The 23,495-nt window shown below is 50.6% G+C and overlaps 6 protein-coding genes across 6 annotated transcripts; 2 read left to right on the top strand and 4 right to left on the bottom strand.

Annotated features, from left to right (window-relative positions):
* Window positions 1-5,418: 5,418 nt before the first annotated feature.
* Window positions 5,419-6,923, top strand: A1O9_03173 (CMGC/GSK protein kinase; the record flags this gene model as incomplete). Its single annotated transcript, XM_013408741.1, has 6 exons — window positions 5,419-5,467; window positions 5,550-5,722; window positions 5,791-5,874; window positions 5,937-6,285; window positions 6,332-6,730; window positions 6,790-6,923. 6 exons carry the CDS (start codon window positions 5,419-5,421, stop codon window positions 6,921-6,923), a joined length of 1,188 nt encoding a protein of 395 aa, XP_013264195.1.
* A 951-nt stretch (window positions 6,924-7,874) lies between these two features.
* Window positions 7,875-10,664, bottom strand: A1O9_03172 (uncharacterized protein; the record flags this gene model as incomplete). The annotated part of the gene is made up of 6 exons (XM_013408740.1): window positions 7,875-8,949; window positions 8,998-9,890; window positions 9,941-10,208; window positions 10,263-10,369; window positions 10,422-10,516; window positions 10,568-10,664. 6 exons carry the CDS (start codon window positions 10,662-10,664, stop codon window positions 7,875-7,877), a joined length of 2,535 nt encoding a protein of 844 aa, XP_013264194.1.
* A 2,250-nt stretch (window positions 10,665-12,914) lies between these two features.
* A1O9_03171 (uncharacterized protein) lies at window positions 12,915-13,382 on the bottom strand (the record flags this gene model as incomplete). Its single annotated transcript, XM_013408739.1, has 2 exons — window positions 12,915-13,240; window positions 13,331-13,382. The coding sequence occupies 2 exons, from the start codon at window positions 13,380-13,382 to the stop codon at window positions 12,915-12,917; spliced, it is 378 nt and encodes a 125-aa protein (XP_013264193.1).
* Window positions 13,383-14,131: 749 nt separating this feature from the next.
* A1O9_03170 (uncharacterized protein) lies at window positions 14,132-15,245 on the bottom strand (the record flags this gene model as incomplete). The annotated part of the gene is made up of 2 exons (XM_013408738.1): window positions 14,132-14,909; window positions 14,962-15,245. 2 exons carry the CDS (start codon window positions 15,243-15,245, stop codon window positions 14,132-14,134), a joined length of 1,062 nt encoding a protein of 353 aa, XP_013264192.1.
* An 810-nt stretch (window positions 15,246-16,055) lies between these two features.
* On the top strand, window positions 16,056-17,102 carry A1O9_03169 (uncharacterized protein; the record flags this gene model as incomplete). The annotated part of the gene is made up of 2 exons (XM_013408737.1): window positions 16,056-16,179; window positions 16,231-17,102. 2 exons carry the CDS (start codon window positions 16,056-16,058, stop codon window positions 17,100-17,102), a joined length of 996 nt encoding a protein of 331 aa, XP_013264191.1.
* A 3,937-nt stretch (window positions 17,103-21,039) lies between these two features.
* On the bottom strand, window positions 21,040-22,095 carry A1O9_03168 (uncharacterized protein; the record flags this gene model as incomplete). Its single annotated transcript, XM_013408736.1, has 1 exon — window positions 21,040-22,095. The coding sequence occupies one exon, from the start codon at window positions 22,093-22,095 to the stop codon at window positions 21,040-21,042; it is 1,056 nt and encodes a 351-aa protein (XP_013264190.1).
* Window positions 22,096-23,495: the final 1,400 nt, after the last annotated feature.

The raw sequence follows: 23,495 nt of genomic DNA, 5'->3' as shown, positions 1-23,495 counted from the left end.
GAGCACAAACAAGCATACCTGTAAAGGGGGATGAATAGAATAGGGCTGATGCCTGGACACTTTTTGTACATCCTATGACGAACTCTGGTTGGCGCGAAACGTACGAGGTACCACAGCGCGAGAATTCGGCACGAAATCTCACAAACATACTGCATAATAGAAGGCCTGTATCAACACATATTTTCTGCGGATCTGTACCTTGCCTCGTTAAGGTCATCGCTTTGTACTTCTCCTCCGTCCAATGGCTGGGCCTTTTCTAACACGACACCACGATGTGTCTTCATCGTCCAGGTGTCAAGCAAGACCAGGCGCCAGGGTCAACTTGACGTCATGAATCGACCTGGGCGAGCAACGAAGAGACGAGCCGGCGCACGGTTACATACATGAAACGGGGGACACGAGTTCAACGACACGGCAGCGCCTCGCACGATTTGGCTCTCGAGCGACTTAGTGCCTTGTAGATGGTGTAGAAGATCCCTCGTACCTTTCAACAAAGAAGCCAGCTCGAGCACGTTGTAGTTACAATTTAGTGCAGGGGGTGAGCAGAGGTGGTTGCAGGGGCGGGATGGGGCCATTGATGGGATGGGCGGCCCGCGTTGCGCGTGCAACCAGGCGCCAGCCTCATGCCTTGATCTATTCCGAATGCTCTCATTTATGGAGGGCCTGGTGGATCTTCGCCTGTCCAGATTCGTGGTCTTGCATTGCATGGTATGGAGTCATGAGAAAGTCAGCAGGGGCAGGAAGATGACTAGGTGCTCGCGTCCCTGTCTACTCGTACTGTGCTGTATGTATGTTGGCCTGGCGTGTTTTGTTTTCACATGCAGAAAAGCGATCGTGCCCGCGTTGTTGAGTCACTTTCCATCTGAATTTGTTGAAATTCGACGCATTTGCTTCTTCTCCCTGTGCGGACAGTCTGCAGGGCGCTGGGCCGGGGGGGAATGCAGGAAAAGGCGAAGAAGAGCCGTGCTGGTGGTCCCTATGCAGCCCTTTGGGGAGCGCCGCATGAGGTTTTGTTGGGCCAGAAAAATTGCTACGCTGGAAGCTGAACCCGAGAGGCGGTCACCGGGAGTCTCTTGGTGTAGATTTCCTTCTTCTACCCTCTCCTGCAAGACTCATTCAATTAGGGGTTCGGAAATGTCAGCCTCGTCGAAAAGAAGCACCAGGGCCTCCGTAGTGAGACTTTCTTGTTATCTGTTGCAGACGACAAATGGTCCAGTTTATTTTTATATTCATGCCATTGCCAACTGTCGGACCGTTTTAGAACATTCCTAACAAATGTGGTGGTGGACTTCTGCGAACGGGTCTCCGGGAACCGGGGCGTCCTCCTCGAGGCGAACATTAGTTGGATACGGAGGATCCAATTAATTGCGACCCACTATAACGAACGCGGATATCTGCAGGTGCGTCAAACCTGAGGCGAGGCGAGACTCTGGGCGACTTTGGGTGAAAAGGATTCAGTTTAGTACCAAGTACAGTCCTTTTCTACGGATCTAGGTTACATCAGGTAAGTTATATCAGTAGGTGTCTGCATAGAACTGGGCACGGGCGGGAAAAAAATCGATTTGCAAGCCGCGCTCCGAAGAAGGTCAATTCGTCATCAGAGCCTACAGCTGTAGCTGCAGCAGCAGCAGTCTACCACTCGTCTTGGGCACATGTATCTAAGTTGTTAATGTTAATGATGGGGTGATGGAGAGAGTACGTGAAATCTAGGCTTGAAACACGTGTGAGAAGTAGGCTCATGATCAGCCACCCGTCAGTCTGCCATATCTCGGTCGATCTCCTAAATTTATAACAGGCACGGCGCATAATGGCTGACGGTGATCGACTTGCCTGCCTGATGAATGTTTCGGCGGCTCAAGGTGGATCAAGGATCGACATCATTGGAATCATGTGTGCAACATGTTTTGCCTCCGCAGTTGTCTGTTTTCGGGCAAACGGTTTCTTGACTTGATGGCGGTGCTTGCGAGCCACAAGGGTTCCTGGCTGGGACCACGGTTGCTTCTATCCGTCCAGGATTTCAAGGTGTTGACAATCACAACAAATCGTACCAGTCCTTATATCTGAAGATGTGTGACGATTATTTGTTGTAGCAGCTAAGTTGATGTCCCGTATCTTGTACGACATGGTGATGCCGAGTTCTGCAGCTCAAGAGATCGATTTCATCGGATGTCATCTATGACATGTTCCTGGGTGGCCGCCCTGCATATGAAGACTAGATTTCAAGGAAGAAAATACTAGGGGCGGCTGGAATTGCGGCTTATTATTCCTGCGCATTCTCATGCAAACCAGGGCGCCAGGGGGACCAGTTATGCAGAGATAATTACCATTCATACTACACTGGCGCCCGTGACTACTCGTTCGACGGCCACCATGGCTTGTACTAACCGTCCTTTTTAAGTTTTGGGACTATGGAGAAGTACAACGGAGACTTCGTTTCAACCTCGCGAGGCCAGTCGGCTGTTTGGTTCATGGGAGGATCCAAGGACTAGGAGCGGAAAAGCTTCAGGAGGGTGGCTCGTATGACGTTGCGATGATCCCTGTCAAACTGGGACTTCTCGTCTAACGACCCGCTACAGCCTCCTACCCATGTTCGTCTGCAATTGCTAGTCTGGTCTGGCATGCCCGTGCCATGCCTGTGAGGTTTTTTGATGATGCCAACTGTCCAAGGGGGCCCTTGGCCAGACGAGAGGGGTGGTGGGTCGCTTCACAGAGTGCTTGGAGAGCACGGCAGCAAGACCCATCCATGATCGTGATCACAACCAGGCCCTCGGACGGAGTACTCTGTCACCACCGGCACTGTATACATAGTTGATTGTAGGAATTCGAATTGATGACACAGTGGAAGGGTCGGGCAGGTCCAGCAACAGGAGCATGGCTGGGCCAGGGTTTCATTGTGAAGGACTGTGCGCAAATACCAATCCGTGGCATTGCAATTGGTTGTTGTCAAGTGGCACCTGTAGACCGTGCCCCAGAAAGGCTTTTCGGCAGCACGTGGAAAGGTGGGAAATGCGCGCAGCGAGATTTGGGTTGACAAGTAGTACGGTTGACTGCCTGACGAGTATGTGGATTGCGTAGATCTGCGAGAGATCTCACCATACGACTTGCGGTACCTTCGACAAGATCCTGACCTTGCTCTTGGAATCTTGACTCGGAAATGATGGAGGAGACAATAATACAAGCAAGGAGAGACGGCAGGGAGGGGGCGTTTGTCATAGCCCAAACGTCAGTTGAAGGCGGGCAGGTGGATACCTCGTCGTAATATGTCGATGGACAGCCATTCAATTTCGGCCTAGTCTAAAGAAGCGTCCGCTAAACAACGAATGGATCGTCAAGTTCCCAGTTGAAGGGATGAAGGTGGCAGTATGTTGGAGCCGGTTCCACTACGAGGAGTTCAAGCGTCATGGTCACGCTTTGCCCGCCTTTGCCTTGGGGTGTGAGGGATACAGGGGAGTGGAGAGGGGAAGGGGGATGCTCACGGTGAGGGAGAAGGGAGGAGAGTAGGGGACACCGGAGACAGCGCAGGTACATGTACTCCGTACTCCGTACATACGAGTACTGCCCCTACAGCCCCTACCGCCCCTACTCGGTAACGAGCTGGGTCCCCTGGGTCCCTCGTAGAGCCACCGCGCCAGTGGGAGTGGAAATAAAAACAATGGAGACAAGCACCAGCATCATCAGCCCTTTTCATGGACATCATCTGACCTGCAACGACTTTTCGCGTCAGCCAAAGCGAGCGCCATTGCACACTTTCTCAACTCCAGTGTCTCGTCTGTTGATGCTCTGGTGCTCCTTCTGAATTCCCACCCTCATCCTACGCATTCTGACTCGCCCGTTGACACTCCTGCCTGGTCCCCCCCCGTCTGCTAAACCTTGAAATTCGTCTCGAGATTGCTCACTCGCCGCCCGCCCAACCAGTCAGTCACGCTGAACAGGAACACCCACCAAGCTGTCTACAAAGAAGCCTGACCAAGCTGCATGATGTGCATACAGATTAGGCCGAGAGAGCCTTTTGTTGGAGTGTGAAGGTGAGTGTTGGGAGTTGATGTATGCGTACAGCTTGACAGTCTGAATTTATATGATGTATTGATCATATATGCGGTGCCAGGATCGATCCATACCCATCCCGAGATTGATTGAATAGAACCCCTCCTAAGTCAAAGACTGCGTGAGTTCTGGGGGCGAAAGTGTCTCTTAGTTAGGCATTATTATTAGCTACTAGTAGTTGGTAGTAGTTGGTAGTTAAGCGGTGCTGGTCAGTGGCACTGGTGGCCCGCTCAGCTTAGCAGCTTAGCAGCGCGTGCGTTTGACATGCCCGGGCCCGGGCTGCCTCTTGTCTATTGACTGTCGCACTTCATTGAACATGAACCTGACCTGCGTCTGAGTGAGTCGGAGTCGGAGTCTGAGCAACTACACAAACTCGGAGACTTACTTCTTGATAAGTAGACCCTGACACAACCCAACAATACAAGCGTACGAAGCCAGCGGAAGGTAGAGTAGAGCCTGATCCAGAAGACCAAGACCACAGACCAGAGCCTGCCGCCCAAACGCCCCCGAGAGGCCCAAGAGGCCCCAAAGACCCTAAGCCCCGACCTCTTTTTATTCTTAATGCTCTTAGCCTCTCCCGCCGCCTGTCTTGCCTGCGCTCTGCCTTGACTGTGTCTACCACTGCCACTGCCACCGACGCTACGTGATCCTGTGCTGGACTTCACTTGTAATTACTAGTTAACTAGGTCGTTACTGCACTTTCCCCCTCTATTGTTCCTCCTACTACAACTGGCCCAAACCATAAACCTGCTATTCTTGTTGTCGTCTCTCACAAGCGAAAAAAACCCAACAACTCATCTTGCACCTGTCGCTCTCTCTCCTTCTCTCTCGCCTCTACCTCACCTAGCTGACTTACTTAACTGCCTTAACACCTACTGCCCCTACAGTACGACCTAATTCACTCACTTCACAATTCCGCATCCTTACCTGGTTCACCACTGCTCCACCGCCTCCATTGCCTCAAATTGAGAGACTCTGTTCGCCTGCAGTGCCGCCCTCCAGTGCTCCAGTGCCATCCACACACCCCGGTTCCATCATCGCTGCACAAGTTCCCACACCTCATTTCGAAAGCCTCACCTACGCAAAGTGGGGAAATTAGCGTTTCTTCCGCCAACCCTCACCTGCTCCCGCACCCTCATCTTGCATACCTGCCCAAACCTCTATCCCATCTCGAGTCTCGACGTCCACGTCCCAGACATCGTTGTCATCGCGATTCTCTCTAGTCCTCAGCTCTCCTCAAATCTTGTCCTCGCCTTCATCACCACACCTCCCTCCACCTCCCTTTCTTCCGCCCTTCTCGACAGCCTCCTTACTGTCTTGTTGCCTCAAACCCTAGTCGCCAAAGTGGATTCCACAATCCCTTAGCACTCGACAATGTCGCAAAACAGGCCTGGAGGAGTCTTCTCAGGCTTGCGCATGGGCGGTAGGTTCTCTTCAATCCACCTACCATCCCCCAAACCCCCAGCCCTGGCCATTCGAGCACGTGCGCTGACATATCCTTGCAGAAGTTGTACGAGAAAAAGTACAGGATGGACTCACCGGCGAGACACGAGAAATGCAATACACTCAATGCAAAATCGTCGGAAATGGCTCTTTCGGTGTCGTTTTCCAGACGAAGCTGTCTCCAAGCGGAGAGGATGCTGCCATCAAGCGGGTGCTTCAGGACAAACGATTCAAGGTAAGCCATGTTGTTGCTGCACCCACTTCACCTGACATCGCGTGTAAGTTCAAACTGACTGGGAGCAGAATCGTGAGTTGCAGATAATGCGGATTGTTCGGCATCCCAACATCGTTGAGTTGAAAGCATTCTACTACTCTAATGGTGAACGAGTATGAACCATTCCGATCTCTCATCCGCAGGTCAATCATGGGCTAATTACACTTCAAAACAGAAAGACGAGGTCTATCTCAACCTGGTCCTCGAGTACGTCCCTGAGACTGTCTACCGAGCCTCGCGTTACTTCAACAAGATGAAGACCACAATGCCCATCTTGGAAGTCAAGCTCTACATCTACCAACTCTTCAGATCACTAGCCTACATCCACTCCCAAGGCATCTGCCATCGAGATATCAAACCTCAAAATCTTCTCCTTGACCCCACAACTGGAGTCTTGAAACTCTGTGATTTTGGAAGTGCAAAAATTCTGGTTGAGAATGAGCCCAACGTGTCCTACATTTGCTCTCGCTACTACCGCGCTCCCGAATTGATTTTTGGTGCCACGAATTACACTACCAAGATAGGTAAGAGTTTGAGTCTCCTGACATGACCCGGTCCTAATCGAATTAGATGTCTGGTCGACCGGCTGTGTTATGGCAGAGTTGATGCTGGGTCAACCACTCTTCCCCGGTGAGTCGGGTATCGACCAACTCGTCGAGATCATCAAAGTTCTTGGTACTCCAACCCGGGACCAGATCCGAACGATGAATCCAAACTATATGGAGCACAAATTTCCTCAAATCAAGCCTCATCCATTCAACAAAGTCTTCCGTAAGGCTTCTCCTGACGCGATTGATCTAATCTCTGCCCTATTGGAGTACACACCAACCCAGCGACTCTCTGCCATTGATGCAATGTGTCAGCCTTTCTTTGATGAATTGAGAGATCCCAATACTCGTCTTCCCGATTCTCGTCATGCCAGTGGCTCCTCCCGCGACCTCCCTCCTCTCTTCGACTTTTCTCGACATGGTCAGTACTATTCCAGTTCGTCTTTTCTGCATCTAGCGTCTTACTAATCCGATGAATAGAACTCTCTATCGCACCACACCTCAACACACAACTCGTCCCAGCTCACGCACGAACAACTCTCGCTTCGAAAGGTCTTGATATAGACAATTTCCACCCACTATCTAAAGAGGAGATGATGGCACGACTTGATTGATTCAAGACAGCCTCAAATGCTATAACGAAATTACGCCGAGAGGGTTTTTGACCGTTGATATGTCCGTCACCGCCTCCATGTTCGCTAGCATCGAACGCAAATCGCGCCCGATACTTTCAAGGCTTGCACTGAGTCACTGTGTCTAGATGGATATTTTAAGCATTGAGGAGGGCACGAGTCCTGAAAAGCATAGGCTTTGATTGTGAACGCCACGAGGAATTGGGAGATGTGGGGCACCTGCATAACGGGCACTGAGCCGAGCGTCTACGAAAATTGACCGACTAAGGTCTGGTAGGAATTTTGTACTCTGGTCAACGGGTCAGCGTGTTTACAGCTATGATGGAGGTGGGAAGAAATTGAACTGGGGCACAGACAATGCTGGCCACTGACCTTTGCTCACAATATGCAACAGACAGCATGTGAACGTGCTTACATGGCGGCGTCCAACCCCCTTGTCAAGGGCCACACGCCTCTAGACAATTTGGATCACAGAAGCTCTACGGTCTACATTGACCAGAGCCTTTCTTCTTTAACATCAGCCATTCAGTGCGTGTTTTCTGTTTCGTACACACTTGACTCGTCCGCTCAAAGACTTGTCGAGCTGGCGTGCTACTAGAACGGCTGAAAGCCAAAGTGAGCTTCAGTCGTGTATGTAAACCTCGTGATCCAAGCGTAATGCCAAGCCTCTTGTAGATGTACATCAACCTAGCTCAATCTCTAACCACGTGATTTTCTTACGGAGAGATCTACTAAGGCACCTGGGGGGTGTACCCATGCCGTTCGTCAACAAATAAGATGGACGCATGATACTCGAGGTCGTTATAGGTAGATATGTACATGAAATGTCTATGACATAACCAGTAATTAAAGGGGGAAATTGCTTGAAATTTTGCTACACAGGGAGGTCAGGTTGGCGGCCCAGCCAATACCGAAAGTGAGATAAGATGCCCTCTACTCAATTCCATCATCCTCCACCATTGCCGTGCCATTTTCCCCGGCGCCATTCGTCGCAGATGGAGCTTCATTCGTAGGATCGTCTGCAACGACTGTCGGTGGAGGTGCTTCGACAACCGGGATGGGTTTGGCCAACTCCTCTCTGACCCAGCTCTCGTCCACGGCGAACCTGCGCTGAAAAACTCTCGCCCATTTGCCGCCCCACGACTTGAGCAGGGCTTCTTCTTCCTCGCGCAGAGAATCGCTGCTTTCCATCATCTGATCCTGATTTCCGTCCCGAATGCTGACGACTGCGTCCTCGATGATGGCGAACAGTCCCTTCGTGCCCTCCTGCTCCTGGCTCAATGCATGTTGGAGTTGCGTCTTCTGCTCATCGTCAAGACCAGGTTGTCTGATGGCGTCTACAAGGCTTTTCACCCGATTTGCAACTTTCCTGGTTGTGTTGTCGACGAGCTCGTAGGCCCATGTGCTGGCGAGTACCGTGCCCCGCTCAACATGATCGATCAACGCCCATTCGACAACACTGGCTGGCGTCAAGATCTGATAGTTGAGTAGTTTGTCCACGATCACGCCACCGATGCCTTGCTGGAATTTCCAGTATTCCATTACAGATGTGATTATCTGCTTCCGGGCAGTCGGGGAAGCATTGCCGGTTTCCAGTAGACGGTCTTTGCTGCGCTCGATACAGGCGAGGACGTGGGACATTGACTTTGAACCGACCCAACAAATTGAGGTGACAAGGGCGTCTGTGGAGGCAAGTACGGGATCTGCCAAGCCTGCTGCTGACGCTTCTTGCTCAATTGACTCTAGAAAAGGTGCAAAATCCTCACTTGCTGCTTTCTTGCGAATAAGTTGAGCGATTTCTCTGCCGTGTGCTGCAAACGGTGTGGCATCATCGTTGTACTTGAAGTCAGGCGAGTCTTTCTCCTTTTCATCAGAGATCAGGGCTTGGTAAGGCTCTGGCAAGGTGCCCTTGATGCGCTTCGAGAAGCTAAGCCGGATCTCCTTGTCCAAGGCGTCAATGATGAAGGCCTTCTTTGGATGGACATTTGGTAGATCGACATCGCCGACCCTGCAGAATGTTAGTCCAGCGTCCTATGCCTAGCAGGAGAAACCATACCATTCAGTCCATTTCCATGTGAAGCCAAAGTTGCTTAGATGATGAGCAAACCAATCCAGAAAACGCTGGGAGAGCTCAAGATCTATCCTGTCCACGTTACGGTACAGGTATCGGATTGCTCTTCCCAGACTAGGTGCAACTGCTGCAGGGGCCAGCCTGCAAGCCTCGGTTAACACTGAGTGATAGTATACCAATTTGTGCTCAGGAGCTGGCAGTTGGAGAAGTTGTCCAAAAGTGGCGTCCACGATAACGTCCTCGGGTTTCCAGGTTGCCTTGTCGCCTGCAACATCACGTAATTTATCGAATGCGGTAGCCCTCTTAACAAAGGTATCTGGCGCGAAATAACAATCCACATCGATGAGGAACTTTGCAGCAATATTTCGGTTGAAGTCGAGGACATTGATGGTGTCGGATAACGCATCGCGAATAAGGAGGGCTGAAGAGTCTGAGGCTGAAGGAACTGTTTCAATCTCTTGCTCACCGTAGACAGACAAGTAGATCTCAGGGAAGATCGAGCGGGGCCCAGTCAGTACGGTCTCCGGTACGACGACCTGAGGAAAGGCATGTTTTTGTGCTTGTGCCAATAACTCTTCGGCTTCCGCGGACCGACCTCCCTTCCAGGGGCGTGGTAGGCATGCTAGCTCCCACGAGTTCTTCGCCTCTTCCTGCATATGTTTCTGAAGAAGCGCAAGTGCACTTTCCGAACTGGGCGGTGCTCCAACCTCGGGGGATGGGAACGGGTCAACGAGAGTTTCAAGAGGGTGTCCCGTTGATGCGATGATGTCGGTCTTCTCCAGGAGACTATTTGCTTGACCATCGAAACCTGTAGCAGAAGATGCCATTGCATAAGGGATAGTCATGAGAATGAGCTTGACGAGCTCCAAGCCCAAGGACTGGTTCAGATGTCAGTAAAGATTCAAAACCGGGGGAGCAGAACACGCACATCCTCGGAGGACTTCATCTGGAGGTCTGCCGCGCGGGAAAACAATTCTTCCAGCAGTCGGAAGAGACCATCATCTTCAAAGATGCCTTGTAGACAGGCCAAAAATCGTAGGTATAGCTTGACCTCTCTCCAGGCGCCGCGATCCAATTGCTTTTGTAGTCCTTTTCCAATTTGTGCGAGCACGTCGGTGATCAGCTCAGGTTTCAAGGCGTTCGCATGGAGGACGATGGCAGCTATGAACGGAGTCTTGAGTGGCTGTTCTTGTGGCCTAGGAGAAAGTTAGTTTTCTGCGGCCGATTATTCGCAAGCATATGGATCTTACAGGTGCACAACCAGCTCCAGGAAGCCGGAGATAAGGTCGTGGTCAAAGTAATTCTCTGCAAGGATTTTCGCGATTGACACAACATCATCCTCAGCTCGTCGAATCGGCTACAGAATAATTAGCAGCGAAATGAGTGTGAAGGGTGCGCAGTTGACATACGTTCTCGGCAATTGACAGAACCTGCTTGCGCAGTGAAACAGCCAGTGGCTCCTCGTATCGGCGGCGTTGTGGTCTTCGGTCGTCATAGTCATCCTCTAGTCTGATGAGAAAAGCAACTCATAGATCATTGAGGAAGGGTTTCATACCTCTGTATCTTCTTTTGCGATTGTTGAATTGTCCGCCTCCGCCTCCGCCCCTGCCGCCTCCACCTCCCCGTCGTGGTCGTCGATCGTAGTCAGCCATTTACACCAATCCGTCGGAGTCAGTGTGGTTGCTGATAAAGAGGAATGTGATTGAGAAGAAAATGCAACTCCTGAGGGTGCAGTTTTCCGGATCGCGCGTTGGCTGTGCTGGAGATCGACGACCTTGGGGTCGTGAATCGTGACCTGACGCGAACCTGCAGGAGGCTTGGCGTCACTTGGGACGTACTCGTAAGGCTTCGGACCCACGTACGATTGACAACGACTTCCTCATCCTTCTTTAGAGACCAGTGTGAAGGCGACTTTCTATGCGTCTAGTGATTTATTGCTTGCGGAGACGCTGGATGTTACCTCAACGGTCTTAAGGTTCATTCGTGCGATAATAAAGTTGATTTGCGATCCCAGCAGGGAGCAAAAGTGCATCCAAAACCACCTTTTCCCTGGGATCATCCACATTCCATGAGATCGTCTCAAACTGCACATTCAGGTTCTCTTCTTCAGCACCTCGTTGTCATCGACGGTGGCTCGCATCCCAATACCCACTCCGACGTATCAGTCGGGATAGCGGCACTTTCACGTCTGATCTCTGAGGTGACTCGCTTATAACCAATGTGATGCCAGTCTTTTCATCCATATCCTCGCCGTTATGATTTCCTGCCAGGATAGTCCCATTCGGCCTGTGTTCGGGAAGGAGAGTCTGCAGTCGCGATCTTCGAAGCCTTCGATCTCTAAAATCTCTGATCTCTCTTGTCTGCATCTAAAGCCTGGTCCAGCTCAAGGCGTTTGGCGATATAAAAGGTTTTTTCGTTTTGTTTTCTTTTTTGGCTAATCTCTTTCGATTCATGACCGACTTCGCGTTGTTCAGCATCTCTCCGAATCTCAGACAGCCCTGACTCATCCATGTCATCATCGATGGAATAGGATTGCATGCAGAGTTGTCTTCTTCAGCTGCTTCATCAGCAACATACTCTGCAGGTATTTCCGGGCTTGGGTTCCGGGCTGCTCATCTGGTCAACAGTAGAGATGTGGCCTGTTGAATAGCAGAACTTGGTGAGTTCGGGATCTCTTTCAATGCCTTGATGGCAATCTTGCTCTTAATTCAATCAGCTTTTGCAGTGGCTTTCATCGCCGCCATGGACTTCGCTCCCCGATGGCGTGAGGGTCAGGACTCTGCTCTATTATCCCCATATTGGATTGGTCGAACTCATTTTCGAGATCCATTGTCAACAACCCCCTTCGTTGGTGTGCGAGAGAACAACGAAGATGATGGGGACTGGAAGAAGTAACACGTTCCGCAATTTTGCTTACACCTTCAGTACAATCCAGCCCGGTGTTGTCTTGCTGCTCCTCCTCACCAGTTGCGATCCTTGGATCAGGAGGTCAAATCATCTGCATCACCTGCTCTTGAGTATAGCGTTGCATGCGGGAGTAAACTTAGTCCCTCTAACAAGACGACCTCCACGGAACGTGTCCTTCTAGCCAGGGATGGTGTTCCTGTGTCCTCTATATATACTGAAAATTCGTTTCTTGATTCCTGGAAATAGGTTCTAAGTATTCTTACTATTAATTTACCCTAATACCTTCCTATCTCACAGCGGCGTTTTCTCTCTAAGGTGCTCTTTGTGTAGGACGTCTACACTCAACGGTCACTGGGCCTTGTTGCTGCAAGGACCGCCGTATACACCCGCATAGTCTAGTTAGAAGGCTCGTAAGAAGTCTTCGCTTAAGATTTGACAAGGTGGATCCGGGGTTCGGATCGCCAGTAATTGTCCGTATGGCTGTTGTCGAGAGGTTTTGCTATCTGCCATGCAGTGCATGCTTTCCTATAAATCCGAATCCTTTTCCCTAGTTCAGGGATAAGCACGTAGCCTGTCTTTGATTCCTGAGCATTGTACCGCTGCTCCGCATTGGGGACATCCAGAAGGGGAATTGAAATTCCGCCTCGTACCTGTTTAGTGGCAATACAGGATGGCAGAAATATCTAGTTTCGGCAATCTCTGGACTTTCACGCAGGTCTCGATCTCGACCTCAAGAGGTGGGATCGGCATAGGCCAATCCAGTGATTTAGCTAGATGCATTCTGCCGAGGTCGCTATACAGCGACAAAATATAGAAACCGCGCACAACATAGATCATGGCACCCATGTGCACTGATAGACCGAGCCATTGATCATTTAAAAGTGAAAATTAATATTGGCCAAAGGAACTCCAGAACACTGCGCTTGTGCGAAATCCTGCTCCAATCTTTCTCATCCCGGGCATACCAAAAGAATCACACTAGGTTCATGATGTTCTCAGGAGAAGGACACAAACTTCGGGTCTTTCGGAACGCCGTCTGCTCCAATACCGGCCTTCTTGAATCCTTGCTCCATGTATACGCGCCGGGCTTCGTCAAAGTTGATGCCCCGAATCTTCATCAGTCGTTGAATCTCGCGCTTGGACTTAGGATCGAGGCCTGAGCGCGAGTCACCTTCCATTACATTACTCGACAAGTCGAAGTCGTTGGATGTGAAGCCGGATTCCACGTCTCCCATAAATGACGTCGGTAGCCGCGAGTAGACCACATCTTGTACGCGGTCCGGCATGTATTGCATCCAGCGCTCCCGTGTGAAATAGAGGGCTGTCGGGACAGAAGAGATTGGAAGCATGTTAGCATGGCATACACAGAAAGATGCTAGGGGAAATATCGCCGTGGCAAGGAGCTACCCACCTGTTCCGACAATGACGGAGACAAAGAAGATGGAGTAAAGGAGATACGCCATGGCTATTGATTGGCGTCTGAAATATCTATTGTCACGAATTTGCGGTTGTAGTGCTGGAGATCAATTAGGTGTGCCCATAATACGCGTAAAAAGACCTCGGATTTTCCACGAAGGGACCTGAAGCGTTATATCGACAACGAAGGATATGGGTTGAGGGAGTTGACGAAGCACGGAGATGTCAATGTTGGCCCAAGCAGGTTGTCGTCAGCCTGCGGCGAAGGCGTGGGCGTGGGGAGGGATTTCCCGGAGCCGGATTTCCATCTACGTTGCAGTGGTGCAGCTTCGAGCGCAAACGGTGGAGTTTTAAACAGCTCATGCAACGCAAACTTAGGGATCTCGCTGGTCATTCACGTAACGGCGAGTTTGACGCCGATTGGGTGGCTGTCATTGACGGAATAATTGTGTATAGTCCACTCAACTTAGCTGTCAGGTACCCGCCATTCATTATCCTGTACAATATTTAGGTGGAAGAACATGGTTACCCAGCATGGAATTTGAACAAATAGCAGTCACGTGATTCTCAGCTTCGTGAAACTGGCGATGAGATTCATGTGCAGCTTGTCAAAGGGTCCCAGGAGGGGTCTTCTATGTACATTCTTTTAAAGGCTTAACGGCTTAACGAGAGATTGCAGTCGTAGAGTAGCGACAGTGACAATGATTACCCAAACTCCGTTCGCCCTAGTCCCATAGTTGATGTTGACAATTTTGGTGTGTTTCTTGCTCGTCGCAACGTCCCGAGACATTGTAAATTACTGGGTCTTCTTGTTGTCATAGTGGCGGTCGTCCTTGCCTTCAACTTCCTGCTGAATCTTCTCCATCTCCTTGGTCTGTCTTTGCCACTCCTTGCTACCCATTTTGGTATCACGTCGAAACAGTTCATCATTTGGCTTTCTGTAACTTCCACCTAGCCTATCCCATAGCGTCGTAAACTGACCGTAATTGAAATTAAAGTAGAGATGATGCATAGTATGGCACGCTGCGCCGTTGATCAGAGGGGAATTGGCATAATATTCGCCGTCGTGAATGAAAATTGTCCATATGTTGATGAAAACGAAGAGGGCGATGTAGGCAAATTTCTGGAGCGGGAACAGGAATGGGAACAGATGGTATGGGATTGACTGGGCGAATCCATCAAGGGGATGGAAGGCGTGAGATGCAAATGGAGTGGGCATGATCCATTTATGGTGTGCTTTGTGAAGGTTCTTGTAGATCGAAGGGTGATGTAAACCGCGATGGATCCAATAAATCAAGAAGTCGGTAAATAGGACAAAGAAAGGGAACTGGATCCAGTTGTACGCCGAGAAGGGGGCTTCTGAGGTTGTGTCGTAGAGTTTTGCGTAACCACGAACTTCGGCCAACATGCAGGCGGCAGTTAGAAGCGACATCCCCGGCAGAGCCCTGATCGCCTGAGCAATTTCTAGACGGACTTGATTCTTGAGATACTTCGGGTGGTTCACGGTGTCCTTGTCAAAAATGAACACATAGGAAAGGCTGGCGCAGATGAAGTATAGGAGTGCACCGAAAATCCTAGAGGCGTGTAAGCGACATAGCGCAAGAACTGCAAGAACTGTAAACGTACCATACTATCATAAAAAGGCTGGCACCTTGTCTGTATATGTTATCGCGTGGCAACGAGCTGCTGTAGGCCCAGTGTGTTGGTTGGAGGTTGATGATTTGGGAAGCGGGCTCGAAAATATACGTGTATTGAGGCGACGCCCTAGCACCCTCCCGAATGCTTGAAAACGTGGAGGAAGTGACATTATTGAACTTTTGGCTGATGTATTCAGAGGGACTGGCTGGGAACAGCGTTGAGTAGACACGGTCTAAGAGGAGGGTGTCAACAACTTCGAGAACGATATCCATGGCGATTGTGTGGGGGCTTGCCCACTGTGTAACTAGAGACTCGCTTCCACGATTCGAAAGGGATTCGGCGAAGAGCTGATATGAAAAAGAGTGTGATTGCACAACAAAGTGAACTGAATCCTCGAGGGATGGGTTCAGGAGGGCAATGGCAAAAGAAGTTCTCGGTTGAAGTAATACTAGTAGATGAGGAGTCTGCGGTAGTGGCGTGAAAATGGCTGTTGGAGATCCGATGGCCGACCGATAACGGGCAGTAAAGTATTCATATGTAGACTAGGTAAATTGGTGCTCCCAACACAGGCAATGAGTGGCCTGAGCTGCAGGTCCCTGTGTCCACCACACACGCACAAAACGCACACCTTATGGGCCCTTCAGCACCAACAATTGGTCCCCAGCTAGGCGGTGACAAGTCCCTTCTCCCGCTTTACTTTCCCAGCCAGGGTTGTTCTTATGCGCCCCAGAGGCTTATTCCCACAGGTCACAGGCCACTTCAATGGATTTACTCGCGCTGCTCCTTCCTGTTAAAGCAGACCACTTACTCGGAAGTTCTTTCCGCTTTCCGCACCTAAGAACTCACGTGATCTCAGTGAACGTTAGGGAAATTTCCAGACATCGTTGCCGTCATCCCTTCTGGGGCGAGGACCTCTCCCAATCCCAAGATATAAGCTTCTGGCAATTGTCGAGGTGGCTCTCCAAACGCATTGAAACATGTCTCCTTAGTTCTACCCTAGATTTCCGATATGATACTCGATCTTGGTGCCTCAACCTACAGTCGCTACTCCGTTCCGCATCCCCTCGGCCCTTGACCTGCTCATGACGACTCCGAGTACCCATGGCCTTTCTCCAGCGACAGTCGAGGCTGTTGCTGGCTTATCAGCTGGCCTTGTATCTACCGTGATTGTCCACCCTCTGGACATCATAAAAACGAGGCTACAAGGTGCTCATAGATCAATCAGACGTATGCCTGTAGAGACTAATCACATCATAGTTGACACCACTTCCCATCCACTCCTCAACTCGTCTCGATCTGTCTTGCGTGACATATGGCGCAACGAGGGACCGACGCGTGTCTCTGCCTTATACCGTGGTTTAACCCCCAACCTGGTGGGTAATTCTGCTGGCTGGGGCTTGTACTTCCTGTGGTATCGTCAGGCACAAGATTTGATCAGGAATGTACGGAATTATGAGCTTGGCCGACAGTTGACTGCATTTGACTACCTCTGTGCATCGTCTCTCTCGGGGATCTTGTCTGCTATCTTCACCAATCCAATCTGGGTGATCAAGACTCGAATGCTCACAACCTCCGCCACCCAGGTAGGTGCGTACACCGGGATGGTCTCTGGTCTCCGCTCGATATACAAGATGGAAGGAACACGCGGCTTGTTCCATGGGTTGACACCCACTCTTATTGGGGTCAGCCACGGTTCGCTGTACTTTATGGCCTACGAAAAGCTCAAGCTATGGCGTCGAGCAACAAAGAAGGATGGCCAGCTTTCCAATACAGATACTCTCATCACATCCTCCATGTCTAAGATTTTTGCAGGTCTGATCACGTACCCTCACCAGTTGGTTCGTGCCAGGTTACAGACATACAACCCAAGTGCTGCAGTCCATAGGCGAGGGCCGGGCGTAATCAACCTGACTCGAATGATTTGGCGAAACGAAGGAATCGTCGGGTACTACAAAGGACTGTTTCCCAATCTTCTCCGCGTCGTACCGAGCACTTGTGTTACCTTCCTAGTTTATGAGAATGTGCGTTGGAGCCTGCCAGGCCTGTCCGGTGCCGACGATGATCGTCCCGTGGAAGTCACCTCAAATTCAACGGTGTCGACCAAGGTGGAGAAAAAGGAGACCTTATAGCGAGGACTGAACTACAGGCTAGTTGATCACTGTGACACTGCCCCTTACATCGGGCCGCATGTCTCCATGATCATCCGCAGCAAATCAGAATTCACAGACCGTGTGCTACACCTGGTTTCTGAGACCTCATGGGAAGGATTCTACACTCAGATCAAATACTAGGATAGAACTCCACTCTGAACGGAGTGGACGGCTTAGAGACCTTGACGGCATTCGTCTCTTTCTCCGCTAGAACCAGTCTCGACTGGGCTGTCCAGAGGGAGATCAGAAGATGGAATTCCTCAAAATACATTTCTCCAATAGCAGCTCCAATTTCATCGACTCCAGTCAAGCATGGACGAACCTACGAGTAGACTCAGACCCACACATTACAGATATCTCACCTCCAAAAGCCATAGACCAAGGACGCTACGTATCTTCGTACGTGTACGGAGTACCTGCATCGCAGAAGAAGCCTTGCATTAGCAGGATAGCTGGCTGAAATCCGGCTAGGCTGTTCTGAAAGCCCTAATGTGTGGTTTTGAGGCATGGGGTACATTTTGCGGATCTTCTGCAGAAGCATCCGGCTGTCGCGGCAAGACAAGAGCGTAGATGGGGGAAGGCAGTCCAATGCGAAGGTCACACCTGTCTGTTCCTGCATCACCAGCTCGGGCCATGCCTAACGCCCACGTAGAGTCTGGCAGAAGAAAGTCCGGCCACCTCCTTCAGCCAAAAAGCCTTATCAGCCAACGGAGAGAAGGCGTGGGTCGATAAGGATTGGATGAAAACCCCTGTTGATGACCGTCAGCTAACCGATGTTCCAAAGTTCCATCCAACCTTCTAGAAATCTTCTAGAAAAACTCTGCAGGGTCACTAGCCAGGATTCATGCATAGGCTTGAGCGTAGTTGACCCACCATCACGGAATGCCTTGTTCCTGTCACTTTTCTATGGTATCAGCGTGGGAGGCTTCTCCACAAGTGGAAAGCCGTCATCGGTTGTCATGCTTGCTGCAATTGGTTTGATGCAGATACATTTGGGTTGAGCTGTCTCTTCCGGGGTTTGCATACCACTCTTGAGAGTCATGCGGCTTTTTCTTGGTTTTGGCCCGTAGCCCTCAAGAGGAGGAGCCGTTCATGAAGTTCAGCCCCAAGGTGTCATTTTTGTGCTCTGGGTCGTCCTCATTCATCACACGGCCCACCAGCCATCTTCCTTGCATGTGTGGGCAGAACTAGGGTGACTGAGCTCATCATTTCGCCGCTTCCTGTTGCACCTTACTTTTTGGGGAAGGATTCGAACTCGGCAGCTTTGGAGGAGAGCTAAACTCGAATGCCTTGCTACTGGTGAAATTCAATAAGCAGTTGTTATGTCAGGCCGGAAGGCAGTCGATTCCAAGGCTCCGTGATTGTGGGGTACGTCCTTGGCCTATCCCGCCAGTCCTGCAAGGTATCAACCGTCAATGCAATGCAACGCAACGTGTAGAGCGCATTTAGCAGTTACTCTGGATGGCTTCAAACTGCTTTTCTAGGAGTGCACGAGGGTGGAAGCTGGCCCGACACCATTCCTTCGATAGCCCTTCCTCTGCTCACCACATCCCCTCTTAATCTCAAGCATTAGCGAAGACGACCTGACCTGACACCTCTTGCGCCGCAATAGTACTTAACCCTGAGTCTGGTCCCTCACCATCCTCGCAGCGAGCTTGCAAGGACCCATGATAGCTCGAGAGCTTACAAGGGTCAGCGGCGGGTCCAGATGGTGTTCCAAGGAACACATTTCCAAGCTGGCGGGTACGTCGAAGTAGCGGGAGAATAGTCAATCTTCGTCGGACTCGTCATGCAAATACAGTCCTCGTTTCCCAAGGTTGAAGTGCACACGCTCGCCTGGAAAGTTTATGGGATTGAGGTTTGACACCGGACCTATGAAGTGTAAGGTGTCTAAATTACCAGGAGCACCGACGTCTTCCCTCAGCCTGCCGGCCTGTGATCTTCGGGTGACATTCTCCTTCTAGCGCCGCCTCTCAATTCTGCGTTCAACTGTGGTTTCGCGAACATGGTCGATTCTTCAACTTTCTTCTGAAAGACTGGACCGGGCCCAGTCTGACAAGACCATCGGGCAAAGTGACGGGCCGTGGCATCCCGGCTGATTTGAATCATTTGATTTGAGACGGGAGTCCGTTCTGTGGAAGAAGAAACACTGGCTCCAGTGATTATTGAACCCTCAAGGGTCCCAACTGGACCCATCGATCATGGCATTGTTGAAACCATTCTTTGTGCCGGGGTTCCCCCCGCTTGGCTGGTCGTTCCAACTTTGTTCTTTGCAATGCCAATTCGACATGCTACGGAGCATGGGCGCTCAGCCCTGGACTGCTAGACTTCCCCTTACCTGTCACATGAGCACCTGCACGAACTTTACAGCCTTGTGGCGCCTATTCGCGATCATTGAGCGGGCAGCCACCGATAGAGCGGATCACCCTCCCCGCTGTCTACCTGCCTCTGCCACTGGGCATGGCCTGTCTTCATCTGCTGGAAGACAAATTCGTTACGCCCTGGTCGAGTGCTAGTAATTGATGCAAAGGCGTCCTCACCCCGGCCCCCGCCGATATTTCCCGAGGAAACGCTCAAGATATTGCTTTACCGCTGTCGTTTCTTTTTTCCTCTTTACGATAGGATTATCCCGTTTACCCCATACCCCAGAGTAGGAATTCTGCTCAGGGAGAGAGGTGAGAAGAAGGCACATCTTCTCAGTCTATCGGCGACCACCGGACGTAATGTAGCACATTGTGCTTCGACTGCGTAGTTATGATTGTCGATCATTTCGCCCTAAAGTAGCTCCATTTCCAGTCTCGGTATATTCCTCCGGGTCGGGACTGTGCTACCGCTAGGGTAAGAAAACACGAAAAAGCAGACCCTGTGACCGCAGACACACGACCTGGCAATCAACTGCGTTTTGTCCCTTGGGGTCACCCCATGAAGGTTAAGTTTGTGGGTGTTCTAAAGGCTTGTTGCCTAAACAAGTCTGTTTCCCAGAAGTCAGAACCAAATCGAGAATTGAGAAGTGCTTGTAGGACGCTAGTTCGGTGTGAGACTAGTTGATGGGACACAAGGGGTTGGGAAGGGGAAAAACGCCCAAGGTAGCAAGGCAACCTTCAGTGCTTTTCGTTGTATATGGAGGGAAAACATGTTTGCATGTTATCGCACTCCTGGTACCAGATGGTATCGCCATGTTATGTCCATGACAGATTAGCGAGAATTCTTTTCCATCTCAGATCATATCTTAGGTTATCACAGTTTCGTGCTACTTTCTGCATAAATGGTAACTCCGAAAGGTTTGAAAATGTGGGTATAGAACATAAAAGGTCATGATCTTGCAATCTGGATGCAAGTTTAAGAAGGAAACACTGCCATCGTCATCATCATCGCCATGTCAATAACAGCAGGCGAGGGCACATCGGCAAAGAGAACAATTTAAGCATACATCCAACTAAACACAATTCGTTTGGTTCCTCGTCACGGCTTCGTGGAGCCTTTGTTTCGCCTCGTAAATATTTCGTCCAGATCCCTCGTCCCGTACTTGTACATTGCCTGCCGTTAAAAATGAAAATGAAAAATGAAAATGAACAAAAACGAATGGTTATGATTTTTGCTCGCTTGCTCTCCCTCTCTTGCCTTGCAAATTTCATAGTATTGCATTGTAGGAAAATTTTCGAACCAGGATCCCGCTTCTCCACGGGTCGTCAGAGGCTGCTGTCGGGAGTGAGCTGCTAATAAAGTAGGACTGCCTGAACAAGCAAGCAGACTCGAGTATGACTGTCAACACATTTCGGGGTGTTTTGGCCAGGATTGGTTTGATGCTATGGAGTCAAGCATCCAATAACATCCATCTAATCTTCAGCTCCGTGCATTGACGTAGCGAGAGCTTGAATTGAAGCTTCATGGGATCAATTGCGTACTAGTCATCCAGTCAAGGTTGATCACGAGTGGCAAGGACTTCGACTTTACGTCCCTTGCCCCGCCCCTTGATTCCTTTGTTACTGTGTCTGTACAGCTCCTGGAAGTAGGCCCTCAATTCTTCCTCTTCAGGATCATTTGGATTGGCAGAAAACTGTTGGGAGAGTCGTGCAAGGGTCTCTTTGTGGAACTTGTTCATGTGGGCTTTGAGGTTACCAAGTTGTGTAAACACTTTCCCACCGTGGCCATCTTCGGTGTTTCTACAGCCATCAAGCTTGCACTCATACCTCTTCTGGCGTGCACCAGGATCAGACAAAGCTCTCTTCCGATTGGGCCTTTGGCCAATATGTCGTCGCTCATGAGTACGTAAATTTCCGAGCTGGGAGAACGCTTGCCGACACGTAGGGACAGAGCAAATATATGGCTTTTCTCCTGTATGAGAACGGAGATGAATCTTCAAGTGGGTTGGTTGGGAGAATGATTTGCCACAATCAGTATAGGGGCATAGGTGCTTTTTGGGTTTTGTGTTGATGTGAATGGGAATGGATGGTACTGGAGGCGGCTGTAGTGTCTTCATGAGCGAATCCACTTCCGATGTAGGGTCTGCAACAATCGAGGATGAATGTGGAAGAACCGGAGGAGTATTCCGACTTGACGAGATGATTGACTCAAGTCTTGTCTGCTCCGACAGGTCTGACGAGATGTAGCTTGAAGGAGCCTCTGAGTATACTGACAGAACATCATCGAAGTGGCCTCTGTCATCGCCAGCCCAACTTCCTGGAGTTGCCGGGCCGTGGCTGGGATGAAAGTAGTCGTAGGCGTAGTCAAACTCTGAAAGGTTGCCGATGGTATGAGCACGGTGAAGAGTAGTTGGTGTATGGTCAGGCGTACTGAAGGCATCATAGTCGTACAGATCATTCGAGGGTACATTTTGCAAATAGTAGTCCTGAGGGAATGACTGGCCAGGCATTTCCAAGGCAGATTTCGATGGTGCCGAGGTGGGCATCATCCACTGTCTCAGCTGATGCATGTGCCATTCGATTTGGTCTGATGCAGTGTTGTAGGCCATTTTCAATACCAAAAGGGATACCGATATTCAAGTGAAACGAGATTCTGGATGTGAGGGAGGAAGCGTTTGCGAGAGACGAGGTTGATCGGGGACGAGACTTTGAGCAGCTGAAGCAATGAAGTAGAACCGCTACACAGACTGAACCAAAGGTTGACTACATCGCACTCTGAACCTTCCTCAAGCAGTAGAAATGGTAGTCGAGGAGCGCGGTGTCATGGGCTGGTCAGCGAATAGGATCGAGGACGGAAACAGGTTGACAAAGGTTCGGAAGCAGAGAGGGTCTTGTCAGCACGGCAGAACAATGGACGATCCACAAGTATTTGCGATTGAGATTGAAAGTCAAGAAAGCCCGGTAGAGAGTCGCAGTGTTGCTGAGCGGAGAGAAGCGTGGCAATGAGTACCAGGCCAGACCCCAGTTTATACCTTTCGCATCGATGTGGCATTGGTATAGACGCAACAGTCTACGAGCGTGGGATATGACATGTTTGGTTAGAGAGAACACTAGTGGAAGGTATCAGGGGACAGGGATCAAACTGCATGCGGCAGAGATTGCACGTCTCCATTGAAGAAGCGATGGTGGTGTTCTCGAGGCTAAGGGAGAGGGAGATGCAGCCTTGCCTGACGGTGGAGGGCGGAAGGAGAGGGCCTCAAGGCCACAAACGCCTCGACATTCCCGGTCGGGACAGTGCCAGATGACGCTGTGAAAATTTTTCTCGATATGGGACATCAGTGGCTAGTTGAGGTACCTTCGAAGCTTCAAGCCAGTCAGAAGCGACGATGATGATGCAGATGATGATGAGGGATGTGAGGCACTGCATGAGAGAAGTTGGACTTGGTTGGTGTGGTTAGGGCGGAGAAAGTGCAAGGGTTGGCTTGTTGGCCTGGGAGCCAGGGTCTTGTTAGCGCCAACGATCGTGTGATTTAGGCCATAGCTAGAGCCTAGGCAACGGAGAGAGATAAAGACGACAGGAAGACCCGTGGGCCTTTGCGGGAGCCGGGGGCCATCAGGCCCATCGGGTGCGCCAAGGGTCGTCTAGCGAAAGAGGATACCGGGAGGTCAAGGACTAGCAGGCCTCATTGAGGGCAGCAAGTGGATGGATGTGCTGAAAAGCGCAGGTCGATGCAAGAGATGCATTAGTTGTCAAGGGCTGGTTTTTTTAAAGACGGAGGAGCTCGACAGAAATCCCTGGTGGTGTCTGGCCTGGAAACTAGTCTGAAGGGGGTCCCTCGCAGTCCCCTCGTATGAACTCGTGGCTTTCTGGTCATGGCGATGCCAGCAACCGCTTGGAGACTAGAAAGGCCGATCGCTAAGAGGGCCTTTTTGGGTGGGAGGAAAACCTGCAGACTTAGCAAAGAGATTGGGGAACTTGCGTCTTGAGTCTGGAGGCTTGCACTAGGGC

The sequence above is a fragment of the Exophiala aquamarina genome (assembly GCF_000709125.1).
Source record: "Exophiala aquamarina CBS 119918 chromosome Unknown aczIA-supercont1.2, whole genome shotgun sequence".
Lineage (NCBI taxonomy): Eukaryota > Fungi > Ascomycota > Eurotiomycetes > Chaetothyriales > Herpotrichiellaceae > Exophiala > Exophiala aquamarina.
This window is presented reverse-complemented; position numbering and strand designations above follow the sequence as displayed.